At 40.7% G+C, this 23,338-nt stretch overlaps 1 protein-coding gene across 2 annotated transcripts in view; it reads right to left on the bottom strand.

Annotated features, from left to right (window-relative positions):
• LOC117049966 (chloride channel protein D-like) overlaps nt 1–22,787 on the bottom strand; it is a 62,827-nt gene extending 40,040 nt beyond the window's left edge. The window contains exons 1-8 of one of the 2 annotated variants that reach the window (XM_033155177.1): nt 22,241–22,787; nt 19,433–19,562; nt 15,003–15,083; nt 14,419–14,594; nt 13,943–14,035; nt 11,505–11,748; nt 3,912–4,106; nt 1,825–1,922 (exon numbers count right to left, since the gene is read on the bottom strand). In XM_033155177.1, coding sequence (XP_033011068.1) covers nt 1,825–1,922; nt 3,912–4,106; nt 11,505–11,748; nt 13,943–14,035; nt 14,419–14,594; nt 15,003–15,083; nt 19,433–19,562; nt 22,241–22,491 — 1,268 coding nt within the window. In that variant the 5' untranslated portion in view covers nt 22,492–22,787. Of the gene's footprint in view, nt 1–1,824; nt 1,923–3,911; nt 4,107–11,504; nt 11,749–13,942; nt 14,036–14,418; nt 14,595–15,002; nt 15,084–19,432; nt 19,563–20,429; nt 20,651–22,240 lie in introns of those variants that run through there. The other variant, XM_033155178.1, reaches the window with a different exon arrangement.
• Between the last annotated feature and the right edge of the window lie 551 nt (nt 22,788–23,338).

Here is a 23,338-nt window from a genome sequence, read left to right as displayed (position 1 = left end):
TACTACATATATTGAATAACATGTGAGGTAGAGCAAGCAGACTGGGCCAGTCATCACCATCCTTGATAGACATATCTTCCTCCCAGCTCCAAATGCAACAGAGGAACATGTAAGTGCATAGAACACGTCTATATGCAAGGAGATCCTCACCCAATCTGTATTCTCCGCTTCATAAAGGAAAAGTACACATGTAGAGCCCCATAACACACCAACTAAATATAAGAAAGGTGTATTTAATCCCTTGAAAGATCTAATATCAAAGTTCACCATCCAGCGAAGACCAGTTAAGGGTGGGACTAGCCCATGTAGTCCCACAGCTACCCCTCACATGTTCTTTCAACACATGTGTGAGTATCTGAAGTCCTCAATATGTCTCCAAAATAATTATTATCCATTGAATAACTCTAGGATTGGTGCTTGTTTGGTTCTTTTTAAAGTACAGTATTCAATGATTTGGTAAACTGCTTCACTTCTATATCATTAAATTTGGAACTAAACTTAGTTTAGGAAGAGGAGTTAGCTTTGTGTTTATATGATGGACATTGTGCATATGTTCTGTACTTAAGCAGTTAGCCTCCATCTCTTTATTCAGAAGACAGCTCTCCTTTTTAAGCCATTGTGTTGCAGTGTGTATAATCCAGTCACAAAAGAGCCTATAGCCCACTGATAACTCTACGTGCGAGGTCACTTATCTTTTGGGGCCAGGGGGCACACATGGAATTTTAATGAAGTGCTGTGCTAACCACTGGGGGTCACAAAATGGCTGCTATAGGGCAGGTGTGGGAGAGGCTAAGATAGTGCAAACAGGCAGTGGCGTCGCTAGCCTCTGCGCTGCTGGGGGCAGCGGCAGCGCAGAGGCACCCCCCTGGGGGAGGGGCACGGCGCGCGCGCCGTGACATCATCATGACGTCACGACGCACGTGTATGCAGAAAGGGGGGATTTCCCCCTTTCCGAGGCTTTTTTTCGGCGGGGGGGTGGTGACAAGCGAGGAGGGGGTGACAAGCGTGACAACCCCCCCTGCGCTGGTCGACCCCCCCCCCCGCCGAAAAAAGCGGTGGAAAGGGGAAAAAGAAGCAGAGCGGCGCTTAAACGCGCCTGCTCTGCTTCCTTTCCAGGCTTTCCCCGCCCCCCCCCCACGGTTTTTTTCGGTGGGGGGTGGTGGCCAGCAAGGAGGGGGTGACAAGTTTGACACCCCCCCTCTCTGGTCGACCCCCCCCCCACCGAAAAAAGCGGCGGAAGCACCCCATCCGTGTGCTGCTGCTTCCGGGGTGACAGAGGGAGCGGCGGTGCGTGGGAGTGGCGGGAGGGGCCGCCGCTTGTCACCCCCACCCGCCGCTGCTCACCCTGTCACTGGGGGCGTACCGCCCCCACCGCCCCTCCCCAGCGACGCCCCTGCAAACAGGAATTGAGGAAGAGCTAACAATATTTCATGCACTGTGATTTGTGAGGAAGCATTTACTGAAACCTTTCATACGTGCCATATAAAGAGGGGTGGACACACCAGTACCCACAGGTACTGTGTTATTGAAATTTACTTTAGATGCATCATTTGAGAATTACCCAAGTGGATTATTTCTGTGATTTCCTTACAACCAAATGTTTCTATAATTCCATGACATCATTCTGAAATGTTTCTTAAATAGAAACATCAGAATAGGATGGATAGGAAGGTTGGGATGGATGGCTGGATGGAATGGATGAAAACGTTTCATTTCCTTGGCTCCCACATTCAAGCAAATTGTTGGTCTAGCACCAGCAACTTATGAAATTGAAGAAGCCAGTGGCACTTGTAAAGATGCCTGCATTTCTCTTTCACTACTTACTTCTCTGGCTTAGTAGATGGTTCAAATTCTGGCAGGTTCTTGACTGGAGTACAGGGAAAGAAATATGGCAAATAGACCGTAGCAGTAATGGTCAAAACCTGTACATGTTTTTAAAAATACGTAAGAGAGAAATGTTGAATATAAAATAAACACATTTACCCTTATACACACCCACTCAAGTTCACGTTCATATAAGAAAGGTGTATTTAAGCTCTTGAAAGATCTAATATCAAAGTTCAGAATCCAGCAATCCATAACTAGAATTCTGGCTTCTTTTGTACTGGTTTTAGATTTGGAAATGTATGTGATTGTCTTCCACTAGTTACTGGAACATTTATTCAAAATATCTAGCATTCCTAGATACTGCTGAATCAGAAAAAAAATGTCAGTTTGTCTGCAGATTGATGTTGGTTCTGATTCATTGGTAAACAGAAGGTTTTCCCAGGGTAAGCAATAGAACAGATGAAAAGCTGCTTGAACCTGTACTTAAAAAGTACAGGGCAAGCAGATAATCTCTCAGACCTTTGCTTTCTAGGTACAGGACAAGCAGAAGTGTGGGCGAGCCCTAACGCTGTGCAGACTCCTCGATCGAGCTAGCCATGATTGTTGTGGTCCTGCCTTCTATTCATTAAGGCAGCAACAGCTGGACTCACCGCATCCTGGAGGTGGAGACAAGTCAATGAAGGACAGGGGGGCATGCTATTACTGCTTTTCTTCTGTTGCTAAAGCATGCAGGGACTGAAGCCACAATACTCCAAAGCAAGAGGCAGTTCACTGGACCCACTGCCTACTCACCCACCTTCCTACAGTAGGCAATAGGTACATGTAATATGTTTTATGTTTTAAGCATATTGCACAGGAGAATTAACAGGTGCATAATGTCTGTCCACCTTCTCTTGCTGCTTGGCTAGGGAAGGAACTATGAGGAAGTTAAGGAGGGTAGGTGAGTATGGTGGGTTTGATCTGTGTGCAAGAACTCTCCCCAAATGCTTCTTTTGTGCCTTGAGCCATATTTTTCAAGTGCATCCAAACGATAGACAGTGATGCTCATTATGAAAGGACTTGCCTCTTCTATAAACATTCATTTTGCCAGTAATATTTACCATGTGTGACCTACTGAGTTTTCACATGGTGGTGAGAGCAGTCAGTCAATCAAAGGAGAAATGTGTGAGTGTATAGAAGAACAATTCCTTAATTGGGGAAATTCCTTAATTACAAAGGAAATGGTTAAAGTCAGGCCAAGAAGCATAAATGCTGACCTGGAATCTCATGGACCTATGCTTCAAAGATCCCTGCACTCAGAATCCTTATTCATGCATCAACTGCATTCACCGATCTCCATTCTTAAGCAAAATTCTAATGCAAGCTTTGTTGTTTCGTTTTTAACTTTTTGAAGTAATCTTTCCAGGTTATTGTTTTTTGTTTGTTATTATGTATTGTTGTGTTTTATTATTGTAAACCAGCCTGTGATCTTTAAACAAAGGACAGTATAGAAATTAAATTAATGCTACTACTAATAAAAATGTTCCACTATTTAATTAGGCTTAGTTGTTATAAAAAATACAGTGAAGAAATAATATTTTATTTATTGCATAGAAGGACCTCTCATTTCATAGCCTAGAGATCAGCAGCTTCTTAGCAGGAAGGTACTCAGAGTTACCTTATTTCTTATCTGTTTTATTTCCATATATGTGGGTCCCTAACCCAAAGGTCTCTGTTTAAATTTGTATGCAAGTGATAAGATCAAAATATGTCAGAACAGCTGATCATAAATTTATGAATTATGGATATATTCCCAGTGTATTATGTAGCAATATGAACAATAACCGTTGTAAATTACAATCTAAACCTGATTGTTAAGGACTAGACTTCTACATATTTCAGAAAGACTGGAAAAGATTGGAAGGAGATAGATCAACAACTGGAAAAAAGACCCCTGAGTATCTACTGTTATTCTGCCAGTTCTATGTGGCAACTTAGCACCTTCCATTGTTCTAGTAACCTTTACGTTGTCAGACTTAGGTCTTAATTCTAGCTAGAACAGTTGTAACTTTGGAACACTTGGCTCAACACCATTAAGTACTTACAAGAACCAGCACAGATTCTAAGAGCTTAGCTGTTTTTCTGAGGGATGTTTTTGGAATTGTGTTGAAGAACCACATGCGTAATCTATTAATTCTTATATTCAGAAAAACAAAAAGAGCTCCTAAAAGTCCTCCAAGTATTCCAAGGAAAATGGCTGGAACAAAGGCCAACACACTCATGTCCAGTAAGTTCTTAACCTGCATTGAGGAGAAAACAAAAAAGATGTTCTGTTAATTTTGCCATTTTAGTTGACATACTGCAGCCACTCAGTTAAAAGAGGTGTGATACAACAACTCAAAAAAGAAGAAGCAGAAATTAGATGTAGAAAATGCAGGTTGTACTTGTAATAGCTTATGGATCATAGCCAAGGACCTCATGCCAGATTTTTTATTTTATCTAATGCTGTCTTCTACCTTTAGTTTTGCATAAAACCAGAATGAGCTTGGAATAGGCTACTGGATAGGCTGGTCTGCTTTGTTGGATGTGCCAGTTATTATTTAAGAACCAACAGCATATTTTCCCTTGAAATTATAAGTTGTGCCAGTGCCTCCCAAAGAACTTGTCATGTTGTATATATCCTTGAGGTTTCTCTATCAAGGCAATCTTTTCAGGCATTGAGTTGCTTTAATCAATTTTATTCCTGTTGTAGTTCTTTAATTTCATAGAATCATAGAATTGTAGATTTGGACGGGATCCCAAGGATCATACCCTGCAATGCAGGAATCTCAACTAAAACATTCATGACAGATGGCCATCTAACCTCTGCTTAAAAACCTCCAAGGAAAGAAAGTCCACAACCTCTCTCAAGAGAGAATATTCTGCTGTCAAACAATTCTTACTGTCAGAATTTTCTCCGTATGTTTAGTCAGAATCTCCTTTATTATAACTTGAAGCCATTGATTCAAGTCCTACCCTACAGAGCTTGTTCCCTCTTCCATGTGACAGCCTTTGAGATATTTGAAGATGGCTATCATATATCCTCTCAGCTTCCTCTTTTCTAGGCTAAACATACCCAGCTCTTTTAACTGTTCCTCATAAAGCTTGGTTTTCAGACCCTTGATCAACTTGGTTGCCCATCTCTGCACACATTCCAGCTTGTGAACATCCTTCTTAAATTGTGGTGCCCAAAATTGGACAGTATTCCAGGTATGGTCTAACCAAGGCAGAATAGAGCAGTACTATTACTTCACTTGATCTGGACACAATACTTCTATTGATGCAGCCTAGAAAAGCATTAGCATTTTTCGCTACTGTATCACAATCTAGAACTCTTCTTTAATTCCATGGCAAGCTCATTGCTTCCTGATTCCTTTTACTTCCTATATGTCCCTAAGAAGCAAGTGATCCCCAGGGGCATATTTTTAAATCTCAGAAACTGTTGTGGGCACCACAAAATACCCATTTCATAGAATGGCAATACTCAGAAGTCACCTCTCCTAAAGCAGGCAAACCACAAACCCCAAATAAGTACAGCAACAGCTAAAACTACCAAGTCTCCAAAAGGGGGGGGACATTTAAAAATGGAAGAAAGGGAGACTTGGTGGGTGCCAAGGGCAACATGGTGTCCCTATGTACCATGTTGGGGACTCTAGCCTTACATAGACTGTTGGGTACTTTAGTACAGTAGAAGACTACATTGTTGATCTTCTGAACATCCTAACAGCAGATGTACATCTTCTAATGGCATGTAAAACCAGCAGAGCCTTACTAAACATTTGGACTGCTCTCCATCAAACACATGCATACCAACAGAATTTTTTTTTTAAAGGATGCAAGTAATCCCATACAATCCTATTTCCCTAAAACAGAAGCACTTGCTCAAGTGCTTATAACTTGTATTTCCCTGCTCAGGATTGGGTTTTGGGGCCAGCATACGCCAGAAACAATTTCATCTTGCTTCCAGTGGCTCCAGGAACAGATGTACTGATGGAGTGCTCAGCCAGCATATCTGGAGAGTTGTGCCAGTGAATAAGCAACAGCAGTGGCATATTGGGTGTTGCACCAAATATAGGGAGCTTCCACCATATCCTATAGCAGGGGTGTGGAACCTCTTTCAGCCTGTGGGCTGCATTCCTTCTGGGCAAGCTAATGTGGTTCATATGTCAACGCTGTGTGGGGCCAGAGGTAGAATGTGGGTGGAGCGGTAATGTACAGTTTAACTTTGTCCCCCACCACTGCCCTATAGCTACTTGGCTTGCATACCTCCAGCGAAGTCGCCCCTTGATTCTGCTACATGTAGCTTTCTCCAAAAGAAAAAAAAAGAACCTGCATGATATAACTGAAGCTGAGCCATAAGCTATTACAAGTGAAATCTGCATTATATATAATTTATTTTTCTCTTCTAACATGTTTCTTCTAACACATTGCATTTGCAGCATGAATTCATAAGATTTATATTGGTTCATAGTTCCTGCTTGAGTACATTTCACAGCAAGTTGTGCTACTTGGTCCTATGCATGCTTATTCCCAGGTTAAGTGTGCATAGTACTGCAGAGTTTATAAATAATAGATTCAGACTTCCATAAAATTCTACCTTTGGAAAATCAAGCGTCTTAAGACTTCTTTACAATGCTATGTTCAGCAAGGTTAAACTGAATAAAATAAATGTTTTTTTCTTGAAAGACATAACCCACAAGCTCACTGCTCAGAGTTTGGTTTCTGCTATAAAACATGAAAGCAGCCAAATTTCCCCGGAGCCCCACACTAAATGAAATGAAAGCATTTGATTATCTAGCCTAGCTGGCAAGCAAAAAAAACAACAGTGAAGCTGTGGTAGAAACCACATTGGCAACAGTTCCTCCAGGAGAGTGGGAGTCAAAATCAATTGCTCTTTTGTGAAATATCCTAACTAAGCTTATAAAGGACTATAAACTGTAGCTCAAGGCAGAAGTCATTATAATCCACTGCATTGCTCTGTATGACAATTGTGGCAAAGTGGCTTTTCTTCATGTTGAGTAAAAACTTCCTCAAAGGAAGATGTTCCATAAACCAAACCAGGTGCCACTACCAACAAGTACCTCTTTCTGATCATAGATCATCCTGATTCAGATGATGGAGGTACTCAGAGCAGATTCTCACTGAGTATATATGGAAAAGGATGCTCCCAAAAATATATGAGGTTGTGTATACTTTCCTCCTTTTCTACCACAGGTTTGTGAAGTGGTATGTGCACAATGTAAGCCGCAATCCTGTATCTATTCTGTTGTTTCCTATAAAATGCTGCATATTGATGTGTTTTCACCCAAACCAGTTTCAATCCAAACTGGGGGGAGGGGGAGGCCTAGTTGAGTTTTAAGCTGGTAATGTGTACACAGCCCCAAAATGAAAAGGTGTTTTCTTGCAAGACCCTTTCCAGCGAGAGCAAGTTCTCTCCCCCACCATATACCACCTGTCTCTCCACCTAAAGAAGGCAAGTGCAAAAAGAACGTTGCTTTCTCTTCAAAGAGTTGCACAACGGAAATACCCTTGGAAAGAAAAAGCTGCACAGCTTGAAATGTGTCAAACAACTTTCTAAAAATAAAGCAAGTCTTGACTTCTACAGCACCTTTGGACATCTTTCATTCGTTTTTGCCTTTTATCCTTGACCCTTCTGAAATCACCCAAAATCCCAAGGTCTGAGTTTGAGTGGAATTAAACAAAAACCTGCCACATCATTTCTTCTTCTGTTACAGTGGCTAATAGCTCTGATAACCAGGGCCCTGGTGGAGGTTGACATAATAGCTTCTTTTGGAAATGTCTCCCAAGTATCTAGTTAAGTCTGAGCTAAGCTGTTGGTCTGATCGGACACAGTAGAACTACTTGTGTTTATGTCTGGCAAATCCATGAGTGATCTCTTTTGCTATCAATATTAAGTTAATAGATATTACAAAGTACCAAAGGTATGCTGGCCTACATTCTTTTATCGAACTATCCACGAAAGAACAGCAGTTCTTTATAAATGCTATCTGATAAAAATGAATTGTTCACAAATGTGGCATTATTAGGCTAACTTTCCTGCAGCAGGTGTTGTAATGCAGTCCAAAGTTTCAACTCTCTTTTCATTATATCTGCCAAGGTCTGTGTCCCTTTGTTACAGTAAGGTGGCTTAGCACAAATCCAAAAGACAGGAGTTTGTGCCAGTTTTATCCTGTCTAGCCAGAGGAGAATTATCTTCTCAGGTTAACAGCACTTAAAAGTTACTTCAGTGGGCAAAACAGTGTGTCAAGTATCATTATCCTATATATATGTGAAAACTGAAGATGCCAAGGAGCACAGTTTATTGGTCACTTGCTTACACCCTGCCTGTCCTTGGCCCTAGAATGTAACATTAAAATTACTCATTTTGAACATACTTTTGTTCTTTGTTATGCCTGCGGAAACTTTGTTTGCTCCAGTATGGAAACCATGCCATTGAATATGTATGCAAGTTACTAAAACTAACTTTTATTTATTTATTTATTTATTTATTTATTTATTTATTTATTTATTTATTTAATTTCTATACAGACCTTCACTTGAGGATCACAGGTCAGTTCATGGGCGTAGCCAAGATTTTTGTTAGGGGAGGCAAGACTTTGGGGGGGGGCAGGACTTTTGTTAAGGAGCAGAACCGACATGATTGGTCAGTTAGTTAAGTATTCCTATTGTTTTACTTGATCTGGGGTGGAGGCAACTGCCCCTCCCTGCCCCTCCTTGACTACGCCCATAGGGCAGTTTACAACCAAAGCAGTTTCTGCTCCAAAACTGAGCCTAAACCTCAATTGAAATTGAACTAGAAAATCAGTTTCCTCCAAGAGTGCCTGGATCTGGTTTGCGACCACCTGCTCAAGAACCTTCCCCAAGGAGGGAAGATTGGCAACTGGTCGGTAATTACTTTGATTTTCCCAATCCAGTGAGGGTTTCTTAAGGAATGGTTTTACTACTGCCTCCTTCAAGCAGGCAGGGACCATTCACTCTCACAAGGAGGCATAAATCACCTCCCTGACCTAGCTCATCAGTCAAGAGGGGCAAGGGTCCAAAGTACAAGCGGTCACCCTGACCAATTCAAGCACCTTGTCCACATTCTTGAGCCTTAATAATTGAAACTTATCTACAACATAGTGTCATGTGACAAAGACACATGAGAGCAAAAGCAGCAAAGCAGGCTGGGAAGTGCTAGGACTGCACAGTCAATCAGCCTACTTAAACTGTTGAAGCCTAACTGCTAATTGTTGAGTCACTCTGGGTCATGTGACTCACTCTCCTTAAATGTAGTAACCATTTTCTCTCAGTCTGTGTGTGCTCAGTAGTGTGTTTGTGTCTGCCTCAGCATGCAGTCAGTCTAGAGCTCAGTCAGTATGCAGTCTGTGTTCAGTCAGTATGTAGTTCAGTATGTAATCTCATTCAAACTACCGGTATTTGGAACCATGTTATGAAGAAGTTTATTTTAACTTAGTAAAGATTTTATTATTTCAAAGAAGAACTCTTCGTTATTAATTTCCGCTGCGCGACACATAGGACTAGACAGTGCTCAGGACACATAATGATGTTATTGTAATACATTTTGCAATAAATAAATAAATGAGTAGCTAGTCCCTAAATTGCTCAGGAGGACCTTCTTGGACTGGTAAGTATGTTTCCATGAGGCTATTTCTTAAGAGTTTTCTCTCCCTCCTACCCACTGTCCCATTACATCCACATTGAATTATATTTGCTAAATTCCCTTATCATACATCTGGTTGAGGGTCAGATGAGAAAGAACATGAGTCCACAAAGGAATACTAAAGAAGAGCCTGCAAGAAATCATATGTGATAAAGAATTCAAACATGAAATGGAAAACTATATTGGTACTTCTAGTCAGTTTTTAGTATTGTTTAAAGCACTGCTATAAAACAAGATTCTTCTGCAAAAGGTTTCTCTCACTCAGTTCTCTCTGTAAGTCTCCAACCTTGCCAAGAACACCAATATTATGAAGGTATTACTTGTCCCCAACTATGTTTCGCCTCAATCTTTGTTTGGATTACTCTCCAGTTTATAAAACAGTCTCCTGTGTTTTATGGCATATTCACACGAGAAGTATGAAGTGGCATATGCCTTAAATCAGTCAAAACTGTGGTCTTTCCCATATTAAGATCCACATATGGAGCAAGCAAGTTGAGAGAGGGTCAAAGGCACATTGTAGGAACTTCCTTATTTTAAAGAAATCGGTTTCAAAGTGGGGAAATATAGAAGGGAGAAGCAGCCTGGGTTCCCCACACATGATTTCCCTCCCTCCCCCCCCCCATTGCCTCGAAGCTGTTCCCTGCTCTGCAGGATTCCAAAGATGCATTTGCTCCTTCCCAGAGTATTCACTAAAAACAGGGTGAATGTTACCCATGATCTTCTGATATTGTCCTGGTGATAATGGGGAGGCAGGAGTCATCAGCTAACAATTCAAGACACTGGGTTAGAGCCAACTAAGTTTTACTCAGGGTAGACCCATTGAAATTAATGACCCTAGGTCATGTTCATTCATTTCAATGGGTCTGCTCTGAGTACAATTAGCATTGGATACCACTCGCTGTTCTTAATCTTTAAAGCTCTTTATGGCCTTAGACATGCACACCATTTATTCCCACCTGATCTGGTGCCCTGTTCATTGTTCCATCATTGTTTGAGGTCAAGTCAACCTCAGCAAAGATTGGAGCTTTTGGGGGTGATTGTTCAGGGTTGTGGAATGGCCTTCCAGAGAAAGTTAACCAAAGCACACTTGTGATCATTTTTAGAAGAATGTTTTATGTTGTAAACTACCCTATGATCTTCAGATGAAGTGTTTTATATAAATTTATTTTTTTAAAAAAAATGTTAAGGGGTCTGCAAGGCTTTTTTAAAATTCAGGATGGTGTTTGGGAGCTGAAATCAGTTGAGCTGGGTGTTTATTACTGCTGTTTTAGATGTTCAACTTGTTTGTAATTCTGTTTTGTGGAATTTTAATTATGATTCTAAAAAATATATAAGCAGAACCTGCTGGATCAGGCCAATGGCCCATCTAGTCCAGCATCCTGTTCTCACAGTGGCCAACCAGATGGCAATGGGAAGCCTGCAAGCAGGACCTGAGCACAAGAGCACTCTCCCCTCCTGTGGTTACCAGCAACTGGTATTTAAAAGCATTGCTGCCCCTGACTGTAGAGCCAGAGCACAGCCATCATGGCTAGTTGCTATTGATAGCCTTATCGTCCATGAATTTGTCTAATCCTCTTTCAGAGCCATCCAAGTTGGGGATCACTGCTGCCTCCTATGGGAGCAAATTCTTCCATTTAACTATGTGCTGTATGGAGAAGTACTTTCTTTTGCCTGCCTGAATCCTCCAACATTCAATGTCATTGGATGACAATGAGTTCTAGTGTTATAAGAAGGGAAGGGAAGCTTTTCTTCCATCCACTTTTTCCAGGTCATGAATAAATTTATACATGTCTACCAGGCCACCTCTTATTCACCTTTTCTCTAAACTATAAAAAGCCCCCAATGTGGCAGCTTTTCTTCATAGCGTAAGCAACCTTGAACATAGGGTGAAGTGGAATATGAATATTTTAAATAAACAGGCACAGCGAAATACACATATGGCATTGGCTTAATTTAGTATGGGTGTAGTACATACCCAAAATAAAATCCTCATCTCTGCTTTGAAAAATCCAAATTGGCCCCTGTAGACAAACCCGCAAAGAGAAGAGGAGATGAGATCTGTGGTGAAGGCAGCCGTCATGCAGCAGAAGAACGTTTGCCAGGCCAGTTTGATATCCCAGAAAGACGCCACCTCCTCCAGTGTGAATAGAAGTCCACCCACTGGAGCATGGAACACAGAGGCAATCCCTGCTCCTGCACCAGCCGTAACAAAATTCCTCCTGTAAAAAAGAGGAGTATGGAGTGGGGGGAGAGGAGAGAACAGAGTTTCAAGATAATCCCAATACTTTTGATAAGATATACTTTTCATCTTTAGTTCACAAAACAGTATGCATAATTAATTACTTTGTCGTGAGCTTGAAATAAGTGCCAACTTTATATATTTTCTCGGAGCAAAATAAAGTCAAAATGATACCTGCTTTTGAATGGCACATACGGCACTGAAAATGTTGCTATTTTCAGGTGGGATTCAGTCCCATAATAACAAATTCAAGTCTCACAACTATTTTGGATTAGGAAGGCTTGTGAAACAAATCCACTTCTCCAAAAGTTCAGAGGAAAGTGATAGGGAAAGGTACCGGAAAGTGTAGGCTAACACTTGCAATGTCAACTAACCTTCCTGCAAGCAAATCAGACTGAATACCAGTAGCAGCTGGTAACACACTAGCATGGGGGGTAGGATATGTTGCTCTCCTGGCTTCCCAACCCACCAGGTTGCTGCTGTGTATAGAGATGGGAAGGGCCCCAATTCATGGAGCTCAGTGTGGTGCATACTGGCAGGAGTGTTGGATTGGCTCTGCCACCATGTGCTGCACTATGCCAAGCTCCTCACACCTGGTTCTCAGTAACCTGCTGTGTTGGGAATCCTACACCTACTGCCTCACCAGCCACTACTGGTGAATGTTCTCTGAGCAGCCAACATTGTCCAATCTCCCTGCAAACGAATCAGGATGAACAGGTCATCTGGAAGTGCCCATAGCAAGCTATGCAACAGCAATCTAGCCAACTCTTGTCAAACTTAATTAACCCAAGTCCTCTATTACTAGATAGACCTCAAGGGCCAATGTATTTGGTTGTGACCCGTATCAGGTGGATTCAAACTGCCATGGGGATTTTAATGAACATGCAAAAATACTTCAGAAATCTGTGCCATTGGTCATGGGGCAAATTTCTTCCATAAGTAACAGCTTAACAAACACATCTCTTAAGTTATTTCACTAATTGTTGAGGCAAGTTAAAAAGCAAAATGTATCATGTTTATTTGGGCTGTCTGGTTATCCTTGAGCCACAGATAGTTTGTAATGGCTTTTTGTTTGGAGATACAACAAACAGTATGGTCAAAGGCACATGTTTTATTTACATATTTTTATAATCCACTGTTTTAAGGCTATGGAACCTGATCATTCAAAGCTTTCCAAATGCAGGCTTGACATGAACAATAACACTGGTATAATAGATCCTGTTTAAAGTAAGATCTTACAGGGCACCCCATGGATTTGCAAATGCCAGCATTTCACAAATAGAAGATAAAGTGTTTGTGATTCATGTCCATACAGTACTGCAAGATCTGGTGATTTATCGCATCCAAGTATCTTGAAAATATGTTATTTTATACAAAAGTAGCATTCTCCATGTCACATTGCATGAAGTCATTTCATGTGAGCAACATCCATTTAAAAATCCCCTGACCATCCTGACCTGAAAGTTCTGTTTTGTTCATGCTCTATAACTGAGTAAGCCACTATTGAAACATATATGAGAAGGCAATTAAAAATCATATGAGCAGCCTTAAACCGCATTTATTCTGTGCATTGAACATAGCAGCTTTACCATATTCTATTTGGCAGCCGTATGCTTCACAATGATGGTGCTCAAAAGTGCAGCATAACCAGGTTTCACTAATCAAGCTTAACCAGTCAAGACAAACAACATGTGGATTCCACTCCACACTCACACCACACAGCATTAAGCCCCAATGACCACCTTTTGTCTTACTTCCAGGTAAACACATATACATTGCACTGTAAACATGATTTAGGAGGAAAGCTGTCTGGATTTTTGCATCCAAAACGGACCCTTGTTTCTCCTAAAGAAAGCATCTATACAATTCTTCACCAGTATAGCCCTTATGAGCTGAGCCCAACATTTCACAAGCAAACTTCTACTTCTATTCTTTCCTCTTGCAGCCCTCAGGCTCATCCCAAATCTGTGGAGACTGTCAGATGGCAGAGAAGAATGTAAAGTCCCATTGCACTGTTTGATAGCACTGGATACGCAACTCTATGTTTCCACTGAAGACACTATTACAGTTACATGTTTCTATTGTTACTTTTACATGTTACCTAAATTAAAGGCAGCCAATAACCCTTTTTAGTTAACTACTGTATTGCATACTTATTTTATAAGGTCTCTTACTTGTCAGCTGAGTTCCAAAATCTGGTGAAGGAGGGGAGATTCATTCCAAGGATCTTTGGCTTGGACTGGCTCAATCCATATCCTATTATTGCCCTGGGGAAAGTATCGTGGAAAAATTAATGGTATATTTAATTTGCTGATTTACAAAGTTTCAAATTAAAGATACCAAATAACCAGATGGCAGAAGACATGCGAAACTAGTTGGTTGCAAGTTGCTTTGAGTTGCTCGGTGAGAAAAAGTGACTAATAATTTTTATATAATAACAATGATAAATTAAATTCATTCTTTATATTATGGATTATACTCATAAGATTTTATCTATATATATGAGTGGGCATGCAACAAAATATTGCAGTAGGAAGTGTGCTTATTCAGGGTGCCAGCCATCTAGTGCCTTTTCCCAATATCCTCCATTCCATTCTCCCTATCCCTATTTTCTTTAAAATCTGTAACACTTAAAATATTAATTTCTCACCCCAAGTGAATCATGGGACCTTCTGGTCCACAGAAGAGCCCAGATGCCACAGCCAGAACACAAGAGACAAAAGTTCCCCCAAAAGTTCTGATATTAAAAATGTGCTGAATAGAAGCTCCGTTCAGAAAACCTATGACTTCTGGTAACCCACTTGGTGCACCTGTTGGACAAAAGAACTAGGAAAAGGAAAAGGAAATATTATTGTAGCAGCCACATAAGCTCACATAGCACAGCTCAAATCAAATGTTATCCAATATCCAGTCATGATTCGTCAGTCAACAGGATTATCAGGTAAACATGCCTAAATCAGGAGTGGAAGAACTTTTTCAGCCTGAGGCAACCTTCCAGGGGCCACATGCTAGGGGTAGGTGGGACCAGGGGCAAAATTGGACAGAATCATTAATATGAATTTTACCTTCTACAGAAGGCTAGTTTCTAAATATACAAAACACACATACACACACCTTTTCTATCTTCCACATAGGCAAGCAACAAGCATTATCACGGGATACATTCCACCCAGGCAAACATATAATATCCTGATATTTTAAAAGCTGAGCAAGAAGCAGGTGTTCGGCACTTACCACAACCAGTCCTGAGGATACAATGATCATGGCCAGTCCAATTCCAAGTATGTATACCCAGGTCATATGAAAGTTGCCATTCTGCCAGTTTTACAAAATAAATAGTTATTGGTAGAAAAAATGCATAATATGGTAGGATATTTATTTGCCAAACAAATACATTGTCAATTCACATATTAGAAAAATGTAAGAGCCTTAAGGTTCAGACCGATTGCCCATCTTGTCCATCAACTTCTCCCTTTGCTAAAATATATGGACCCTTTGGGGGTGTCCACATCTTTACTTCTTGAAATGTGGCAACTGTAACATATATTGCATATTAATTAACTATATTCACATTTATTTTAAAGAATTAAAGACAAAAAGGAACTTTTAGTGTCACTCAACATAAATACAACTTACCGGTACTTTATTTTCAAGAAATTCCTTTTACTGCATGCCTAGCTGAGGTTACAATTCTAATTGTTTGCCTAGGAGAAATTTCGATTCAAATCAATGGAATTTACTGCTGGACATGTATAGGATTGTGTGTGGTTTCCTATTTAAAACAAACTTTATTTTAATATTGCTTAAAATGTAATTTGACTATTAATTATTTTAAGATTTTGCACCCTCATCTTTCTCAAGGCAAATGCTCAACAAAATGCTCTTGCTGAATAATACCATAGCTACCCATATATCCCAATATCCAATTAACAAGGCTGTACAGTTTTCTTAGTGAATACCTTATAGAATTATTATAGAAAGTTATAAAATATGCCTTCCATTCCACCAATTTTGTCTGACTGTCATCCCATTCCATTTTGAACTGTTTGTGTTTGGGTTAGCCAGAATCATGTTGTCTCCACTGCCCTTTGCAAGTAAATTGACTCCCACAAATTTACAAGAAAAAAAGTCATTTTGTTGAGATTGGATTCTCTTGTGCCTGTAAGTCAAAGATGCTGTTTTTGTTTCCCAATTTAAATGGCTCAGCAAGCTACCACAGATTTCCTGTCTTGGCCTCAGGTCAGATCTTTGACGGTAAATTGCAAACATGTGCTTACTCTGCAGTCATCCAGGAAGACCAGATACATGCAATTTGGGTCAACCTCTTTGCAAACTAAAGGGATAGACATAATTAATCTTCTCCTTTGATTACCTGAAGTTTGCTTACATGTGACTTGTAATGTCAAGATTTTGTCAAAGGCCTCTTCCCAATTTTGTTGCCTACCTTCTATTCTTCTGTTGCTCTGAGCCTGAAAGCTCAGACAAGACAACTGAGTGTATCAAAGACAGTTGGCAACTGGCTATTATGCCCCAGCTGCAACAAAACATGTCTCTCCTACATCGGTCTCTACAGCTACAGCAGGGGCTGCAACCTTCCAACAGCTTGACCTCATCCCCAAAGGCACACTCCTCCATTGTCTCCCAAGGCAGACGGATGCCAACAAGAGCATGCGTAACAAAGAGGTGAAGGCACGGGTGTAGTTGGGGGGGGCAAGGGGAGCAGCTGCCCCCCTAAATCAATACAAATCTGAGGTTCTGCCCCCCCAGAAAAGCCTCCCCCCCCAAGCAAAAATATTGGCTACGCCTATGGAAGATGTTGCAACTGGTACTATAAGGAGATGCCCTCTATGGTTATTCCTTCTTAGATCTTTCCATGCTGTGCTAGATGCAGTCTTAAGTACAATGTTAGTGTCCATTTGTTTTCACCTTGATGGTGATGCTGTTAACCTCTGCCACATTAAAATAAGACCAGATGCGCTGACTGAACCATGATGTCCTCTCTGCTGACAACTGTGTTCTTGTTGTCAACAGACTCAACAAGATGCACATTCCATACAGACTGTTCAAGCAGCCAGCATACCAATTTATTCTGGGCCTCAATCTAAAGAAAATAAAAACTAAGCTGTGCGTGTACCACGGGCCTAGTATTGGCCCTGTCACATCTACTATAAACACTGAGGGAACCATTATTAAATCCACTGACAATTTCTGTTATTTCAGTTGCCTATCTAGAAAGTTGCAGTTCTCTTGGCTACACAAAATTGGTGTAGTGTTTAAAAACTGACTTGGGGTCTTTGCTACAACCATGGGACTATAGTTAACATATACTGCACCCCTGTGTGGTGCACCCATGGTAGTTGTTATTCCCATTTTTACAACAAATAAAAATATAAATATGCTTTGTGGCTTCATTCTTTAATATGTTATTACTTGTCATATCCACACCATAACAATAATGGCTGCCACCTAAGAACCCTGGGAAGTGTAGTTTTGCAAGGGTGCTGGGAATTGTAGCTCATTGAGGGGGTCACCTAACAACCTGTAGCATCCTTAAACTACAGTTCCTGGGATCCTTTGTGAGAAGCATGAATTCATATAAAGTGATATAAGAGTTTAATATGTATGGTGTAGATATGGCATGTGTGACAGGCAGCAGAGCCAGACCAGAGACTGGTGATACAGTCCCTCAGAATCCTACCAGAGTGCTGGAGCCTCTATCCAAATGGCTACCAAGCCAGCTAGCCAGAGGTGGGGTGGGGCAGCACTTTGGGAGGGAGAATAAAAAGAGCAGTTTCTGAGGGAGTTGGTGTTTGTTTGTTTGTTTGTTTTAGATAGGGCTTAATTTGAGATGGGAGACAGTGATTAGGATAGGATTTGTCTGAGAGAGTTGGTTCAAATTTGCGTTCTGCTCTGAGGAAAATATCTATAGCTAGAGTAAGGAGCCTTCGTAGCTTAGATAGTAAGACCGTGTTAAGTGTCTTGGGACAGAATACAGTTAACTGGAGTTAAGTGGAGGACGGAGTCTGAGCCAGGGAAGGTAGCAGCTGTGGGAATACAGAATATCTGGGCCTCAGTATAGCCAGGAGGGGATAGTTCTTCTCAGTACAGAAGACTTCCAAGTGAGGTGATCCCCTGGGTCTGTTATACTAATTAGAATGCCTCAGGTGTGGGATTGCTAAGAGAGTGGGTAACTGACTAAAAGTGCCCCTCACTCATGAACCAAAATATTAATCTGCGAAGAAAGCTGTGCTGTGTCAAAAGTATTTAATTGTAACACCTGTCGTAACTAAGTAAAGGAACAGAAACTGAGTTAAGCATTTTACCACCTATTCTAGAAACCTGAACATCTACCTGAAGTATATCAACTGATTTTTAGCAAGTGAAGTTTAAGAAAAGCTGTGCATAGTCTTCTGTGTTTAAGCCTGTGACATCTTTATATTTAGTTTAAGTAATAAGTTAACTTCTACCTGAAAGAATGCATCTCCTGACCCAACTTGGTTTCACCAACCTATTTTTGTAAATAAAACTTTTCTTATTTGATAAACTCCTGCTTGAGACTCTAAATCGCTAAGCTTTCCCTCACACAAGATAGCCTGTGATAAATTGTAAAAATTTGTTTAATTGGTGTATTGTGCTATCAGTCTGCTATATTTAATTGGGGGCAATTAGCAGGGTGAGTCCACTACAGTGTGATTCTAGACTCCAACATTCTTCAAGTCTCCCTTTCACAATGCTTTATTTAATTGTTACAGTTATGTCCAAGCAAGAATAAAAATTGATTGTGGATTAGACCAAAGGTCTATCGCATCCAGCAGCCTGTTTCCCACAACCAGATGCCTCTGGGAAACCTAAAAGTAAAACATGTGGGTAGCCAGGGTCATAGTTCATAGTGGCTTACAAAGGGCTCCCATGCTATGACCAAGTTGAGGTTAGCTTAGCTTTAACAAAAATTGTTCTTTCTAAGTGGGGATGTATGAATCTGTCAATTTCAATTACCTTGGTTCCTTATGTTTTCAATCTTAAATTCTGTTCTCCACATATGCAGCAATTCATATGGTGTTTTTTTTTATAAAAAAAAAACACCCTACAAATATATATAATAAACACGTATAATATAAATATTATAATAAATACAATTCATCAGCATTTTAGTGCAAATTTATCTTAATATACACAATTTGCATTCAATATTCACTAATATAATTTTTATTGCAAAGCAGTCTCCCCTAATGAAAATTATTTGCATGTTATTTTCAGAAATCTGTGCCTTGTTATGCACACTTTACCTGAGTACAGTGATACCTCAGGTTACATATGCTTCAGATTACATACTCTGCTAACGCAGAAATAACACTTCAGGTTAAGAACTTTGCTTCAGGATAAGAACAGAAATTGTTCTCTGGCGGCGCAGCAGCAGCGGGAGGTCCCATTAGCTAAAGTGGTGCTTCAGGTTAAGAACAGTTTCAGGTTAAGAATGGACCTCCAGAATGAATTAAGTTCTTAACCCGAGGTACCACTGTATGTCATTCAGTGTCTGTAGAAAGAGAGGTCACCAGGGACAGAGGTGGCATTATGCCAATATCGGGTAACAAAATCTTTCTTGGACTTTATTCCTTCCCCCAAAGCAATTTGAATAGAGAGATTATTATTTTCTGCCATGTTACCTGAATGTAGTTCTTCACCAGTTCCCATTTCAGTTTGATGAGATAATCAATTATTTGATGGATCAGGAAACCCACTGTTCCTACTATTATTCCAATGATGCCCATCACCAACCATCGATCCCAGTCCATTCTAAAAAATAAAAATAAATTAAAAGCAGAATTGGTATCAGTTGCAGTAATCTCAGAATGTTAGTAAGTAGCCTTTTGGTAATACATCTAAAATGCTAAACAGTTATCATGGAATCTCAGTTTTTGAGAAGAGGAGCTGTCAGTTTCTTCTGAGAATCTCTGATTGTGATTGAAAGGTGTTTGTGTCTTTCCAGCCATGATTTTCTTTAACTAATGACTCAGAAGTGAAGGATTGAGACTTCTTTGTTCCACCCATATGCCCAGTTCTTTCTTCCCCAAAGCCTCTGGTCCATATCCCTAGGCAAGTATTGCCTACATCTCTAACTTGGCTCTTTGAATTGTCCCTGATCCAAATCTTAGTTTCTGCAAAACAAATTGCAACAAGAGCAAATTGACTTAATTTCCATAATTTAATCCAGACACAACAGTTGAGAATTACAAGCATAAACTTTCAAGATATCGTTTACTGGTAACGAATATGCTCCATTTAGCTCTTCCGATTATACGCTACAGCTGCCTTAACAGCTAAAATAAGCAGGTGTGATGTCTCTTATGACTGCTCTGATGCAAGAATGTAACAATAGATCCAAGGATCCACTTCCCACTGGAAATTGGGTTTATTTAACATTTCCAAGAATCCCAGACCTAGTTATTCTCTGAAGGAAAAGTGTCTGCCGCAAGAGCAAGAAACTCATCTGTAATCAATCTGTCCAATGTAGAATGCAACCTTTCCTGGTCACAGTGGACTTTCTTTCTTATAATAATTATAGATGTGTAACCTGCACTTTTGCAGCAATACTGTGTATTACCAAGTTTTATGTTTTTATAAACTGCTCCTAAGGAGACATGCTTAGGATGTTCCTGGTACCTTTTCCCTCCCTGCTGTATTTTGTGGCATTCAGATTGGTACAAATGAAGGTCTTGCCCTACTGTGGATTTGAAAATTGCGCTAACCTGCCAGCACAGTTTCCTATGTTTTGCATCTCTTCAGAATGTCGCAGTTCCTCATTGTCCCTAACAGCGCATTTTCCCCCAAACATCTGAGTGCACTTTTCACTGTTCCCAATAGGTGGCACCAAAACACTTTGGTTTAAGTTTTATCATTCAATGTAATTAATACTTTACAGTCATATGTGCAAAGAGGAAATAATGGGAAATATGTTTGACCTGTGAAAGCTTTTGGGGTGGCAAGTGGAATCCTCCATGTGCAAGTGCAGTGAGCCAAGTAAAGACAGAACCATTTCATAGCCTGTAACTCACTTCAATTATCTTTCTAGGAACAGGTGGAAAGCCCAGATGTAAGCTACAAAATAATATTTTTCACCATGTCCATTTGAAATATATTTGACCCATTATTTTGTCTCTGCTGGTCATCATGTTGGGGATTAATAAAAATGCAGGTTTAAATTATCTGACTCTTAGGTAAATTATTGTACAAGCTGAGGAAATTTAGGGCATGTTCCCCCCAACCATATTTTGGTACATCTGCATGCCATTGATTTGAACAAGAGAGGTGAGTGTGTGGTCAGATTTTTAAAATGTTTTGCTTTGAATGAACAGCACTCTTAATTATAGAAAATGTTTTCTTAATCAGTGCAATGAAGGAGTTGGGAGAAGTTAAGCAACATGAAACCAAACTGACAAACTTTAGTTTGATTGGTTTGGATATCTTTGCCCAAAGAAGCCTCAGTAGCTAAAGCTGATCACTACAAAGTTTGTTGAATCAAGCTTGAAGCTAATGAGAAATATTTATTCCAAAGCCATTTCTATTATGAAACTCTCTGCTGGTGTTCGTTATCACTGACTCTCATAAAGCTTAAATCAAAGCAAGAACTGTCTGTGGAGCGGACAAACGCTGGCTCCCTCGGCCTGTAAAGTGAGATGAGTGCCCCAATCACAGAGTCATTCACGACTGGACTTAACTGCCAGGGGTCCTTTTCTTTTAAGGCAGAAGCAGCTGACTCCATGCTAACTGGTATATAGCAGCAAAACCCAGACCCAAAGGTATCATTTCTATATACCCATGGACTTTTTAATAATAAAAAAACAGGCTGCGCACATGTACTGGCTTCCTGCTGCACTGTAACTCTGGTGGTATCAGTGGTGCCATTGGAACAGGTCTTTGGAGCAGAAGTCCAGGGCTGAACAGAGGTAGCACCATTTGTAGAAGGCCTCACCACATTTTAAAGCAATACAGCTTACCATTTAACACAAAATGATGCTAAAACCAACAACAAATTACCTGCCTAACTACACTGGATGGCGTGGCAGCAGAATGCACCTCCAAGCCCTCTGTAAACTAGGTTCCTGTTATTTCTATTTGCTTCCCTTTCAACCTCCTGGGAAGAAAAGAGGGGTAAGGGGGTGCACAGGTGCTGGCATGCATCCCTGAACTCCAATATCCCAACTCCTGCTGGATTTCTTAAAACAGGGGTCCCAGCATAGTGGGCATGCCCTCTTCAAGCCTGTTCCACAAAGGCCTATTGAAGTAGGCAAATCCCTTATGCTGGAGTGAGGGAAAGTCGCATAAATCATAAGGTGTGCATCCCTGACTCCAAACTCCCTTATAACTCCCATTGCTTATTTTCCCTTTTGTGTGAATTTCAAATGGGGTTCCAACTCAGTGTTACTAATTCAGTGCTAATTTCCAGTGTGTACAACAAGCAGGTTGTTTATTACCTGTAGTTTTGTCCCTGCAGCCACTTCTTGTAAACGCTGCTGTGGGAAGGCAAATAATCCAGACTCTCGTGGACAGATAGGCGTTCCCTTTCTTTCTCTTGGAGGAAGTTCGCCCTTCCTGAGCAGCTTCTGCTGCTGTTGCTGTTGCATCTGGGATCAAGAGACTCAATCAAATCTGGCCGATCTTCGGATAGCAGCATCTCCTCTTCACCATCATCTGTGCATCTCTTGCAAGAAAGGAGGGTTGGCATTTTGAAGACTCACAGGTGGCAGCACAAGACCTCAGACCTCTGTCTGCAAATCAATGGTTGACAAATGCACCTGGAGAGGACTTACTGACTGCTGTGAAACAAGGGCTCACTGACTTATGTTGTGGGTTGGGTTGCTTCAGTAGCAGCACCACACAGATCCTGCGTGTTTGTGTCACCCAGAACCTGTCAGAACCAGATTTTTGTTTCATAGGTGACTTTCCCACCAGAAGGGTTGGGCAGGCAGCCAACTGAACACAAGTCTTTCCTGAACAATACGGAGAATGTGACGTCTTGGGGTTTAAAAGCAAGTGGCGATTGCAGAGGGTTTGGTCATCATACTGCCCAGCCACTTAATGTAAAAAATATATATCGGGCACTAAGCGTTCTGAACACATTGCAACAATGCTGTATCAGTTGAACTGGTAACTAGTGTGTTCCCAGGTCCATTTCAAAGCATGGGTCTTGAGTGTTAAAAGTCCTAAATGGCTTATGGCCAGGCTATCTGTAACTGTTTACGTCCCAAGTTCAGCACTGAAGGCCTTGGTCAAGTAATCTGCCTTTAAGAACTCCCAACAGAGGTATAGTTGACCCTTCTGCTTAGGATTTAAAATGGCTAAAAACTCCACTCCCAAATGCCTTTTATGTGCTTTTATTGGAGTGTTTTTTAAAAAATGTTTATGTTGGACCAACTGTATTTTAAAGCAAGTCAAGTCAATGGGGTATCCTCGATATGTTTTTCAACTACAACTCCCATCGTCCTTATCATTAGCCTTACTGGCTGGGCTGATGGGTGCTGTAGTTAAACAACATCAGGAGGGAACCACATTGCTTATTAGTGCAATATTTG

The sequence above is a fragment of the Lacerta agilis genome, chromosome 7, assembly GCF_009819535.1.
Source record: "Lacerta agilis isolate rLacAgi1 chromosome 7, rLacAgi1.pri, whole genome shotgun sequence".
Classification (NCBI taxonomy): Eukaryota; Metazoa; Chordata; class Lepidosauria; order Squamata; family Lacertidae; genus Lacerta; species Lacerta agilis.
This window is presented reverse-complemented; position numbering and strand designations above follow the sequence as displayed.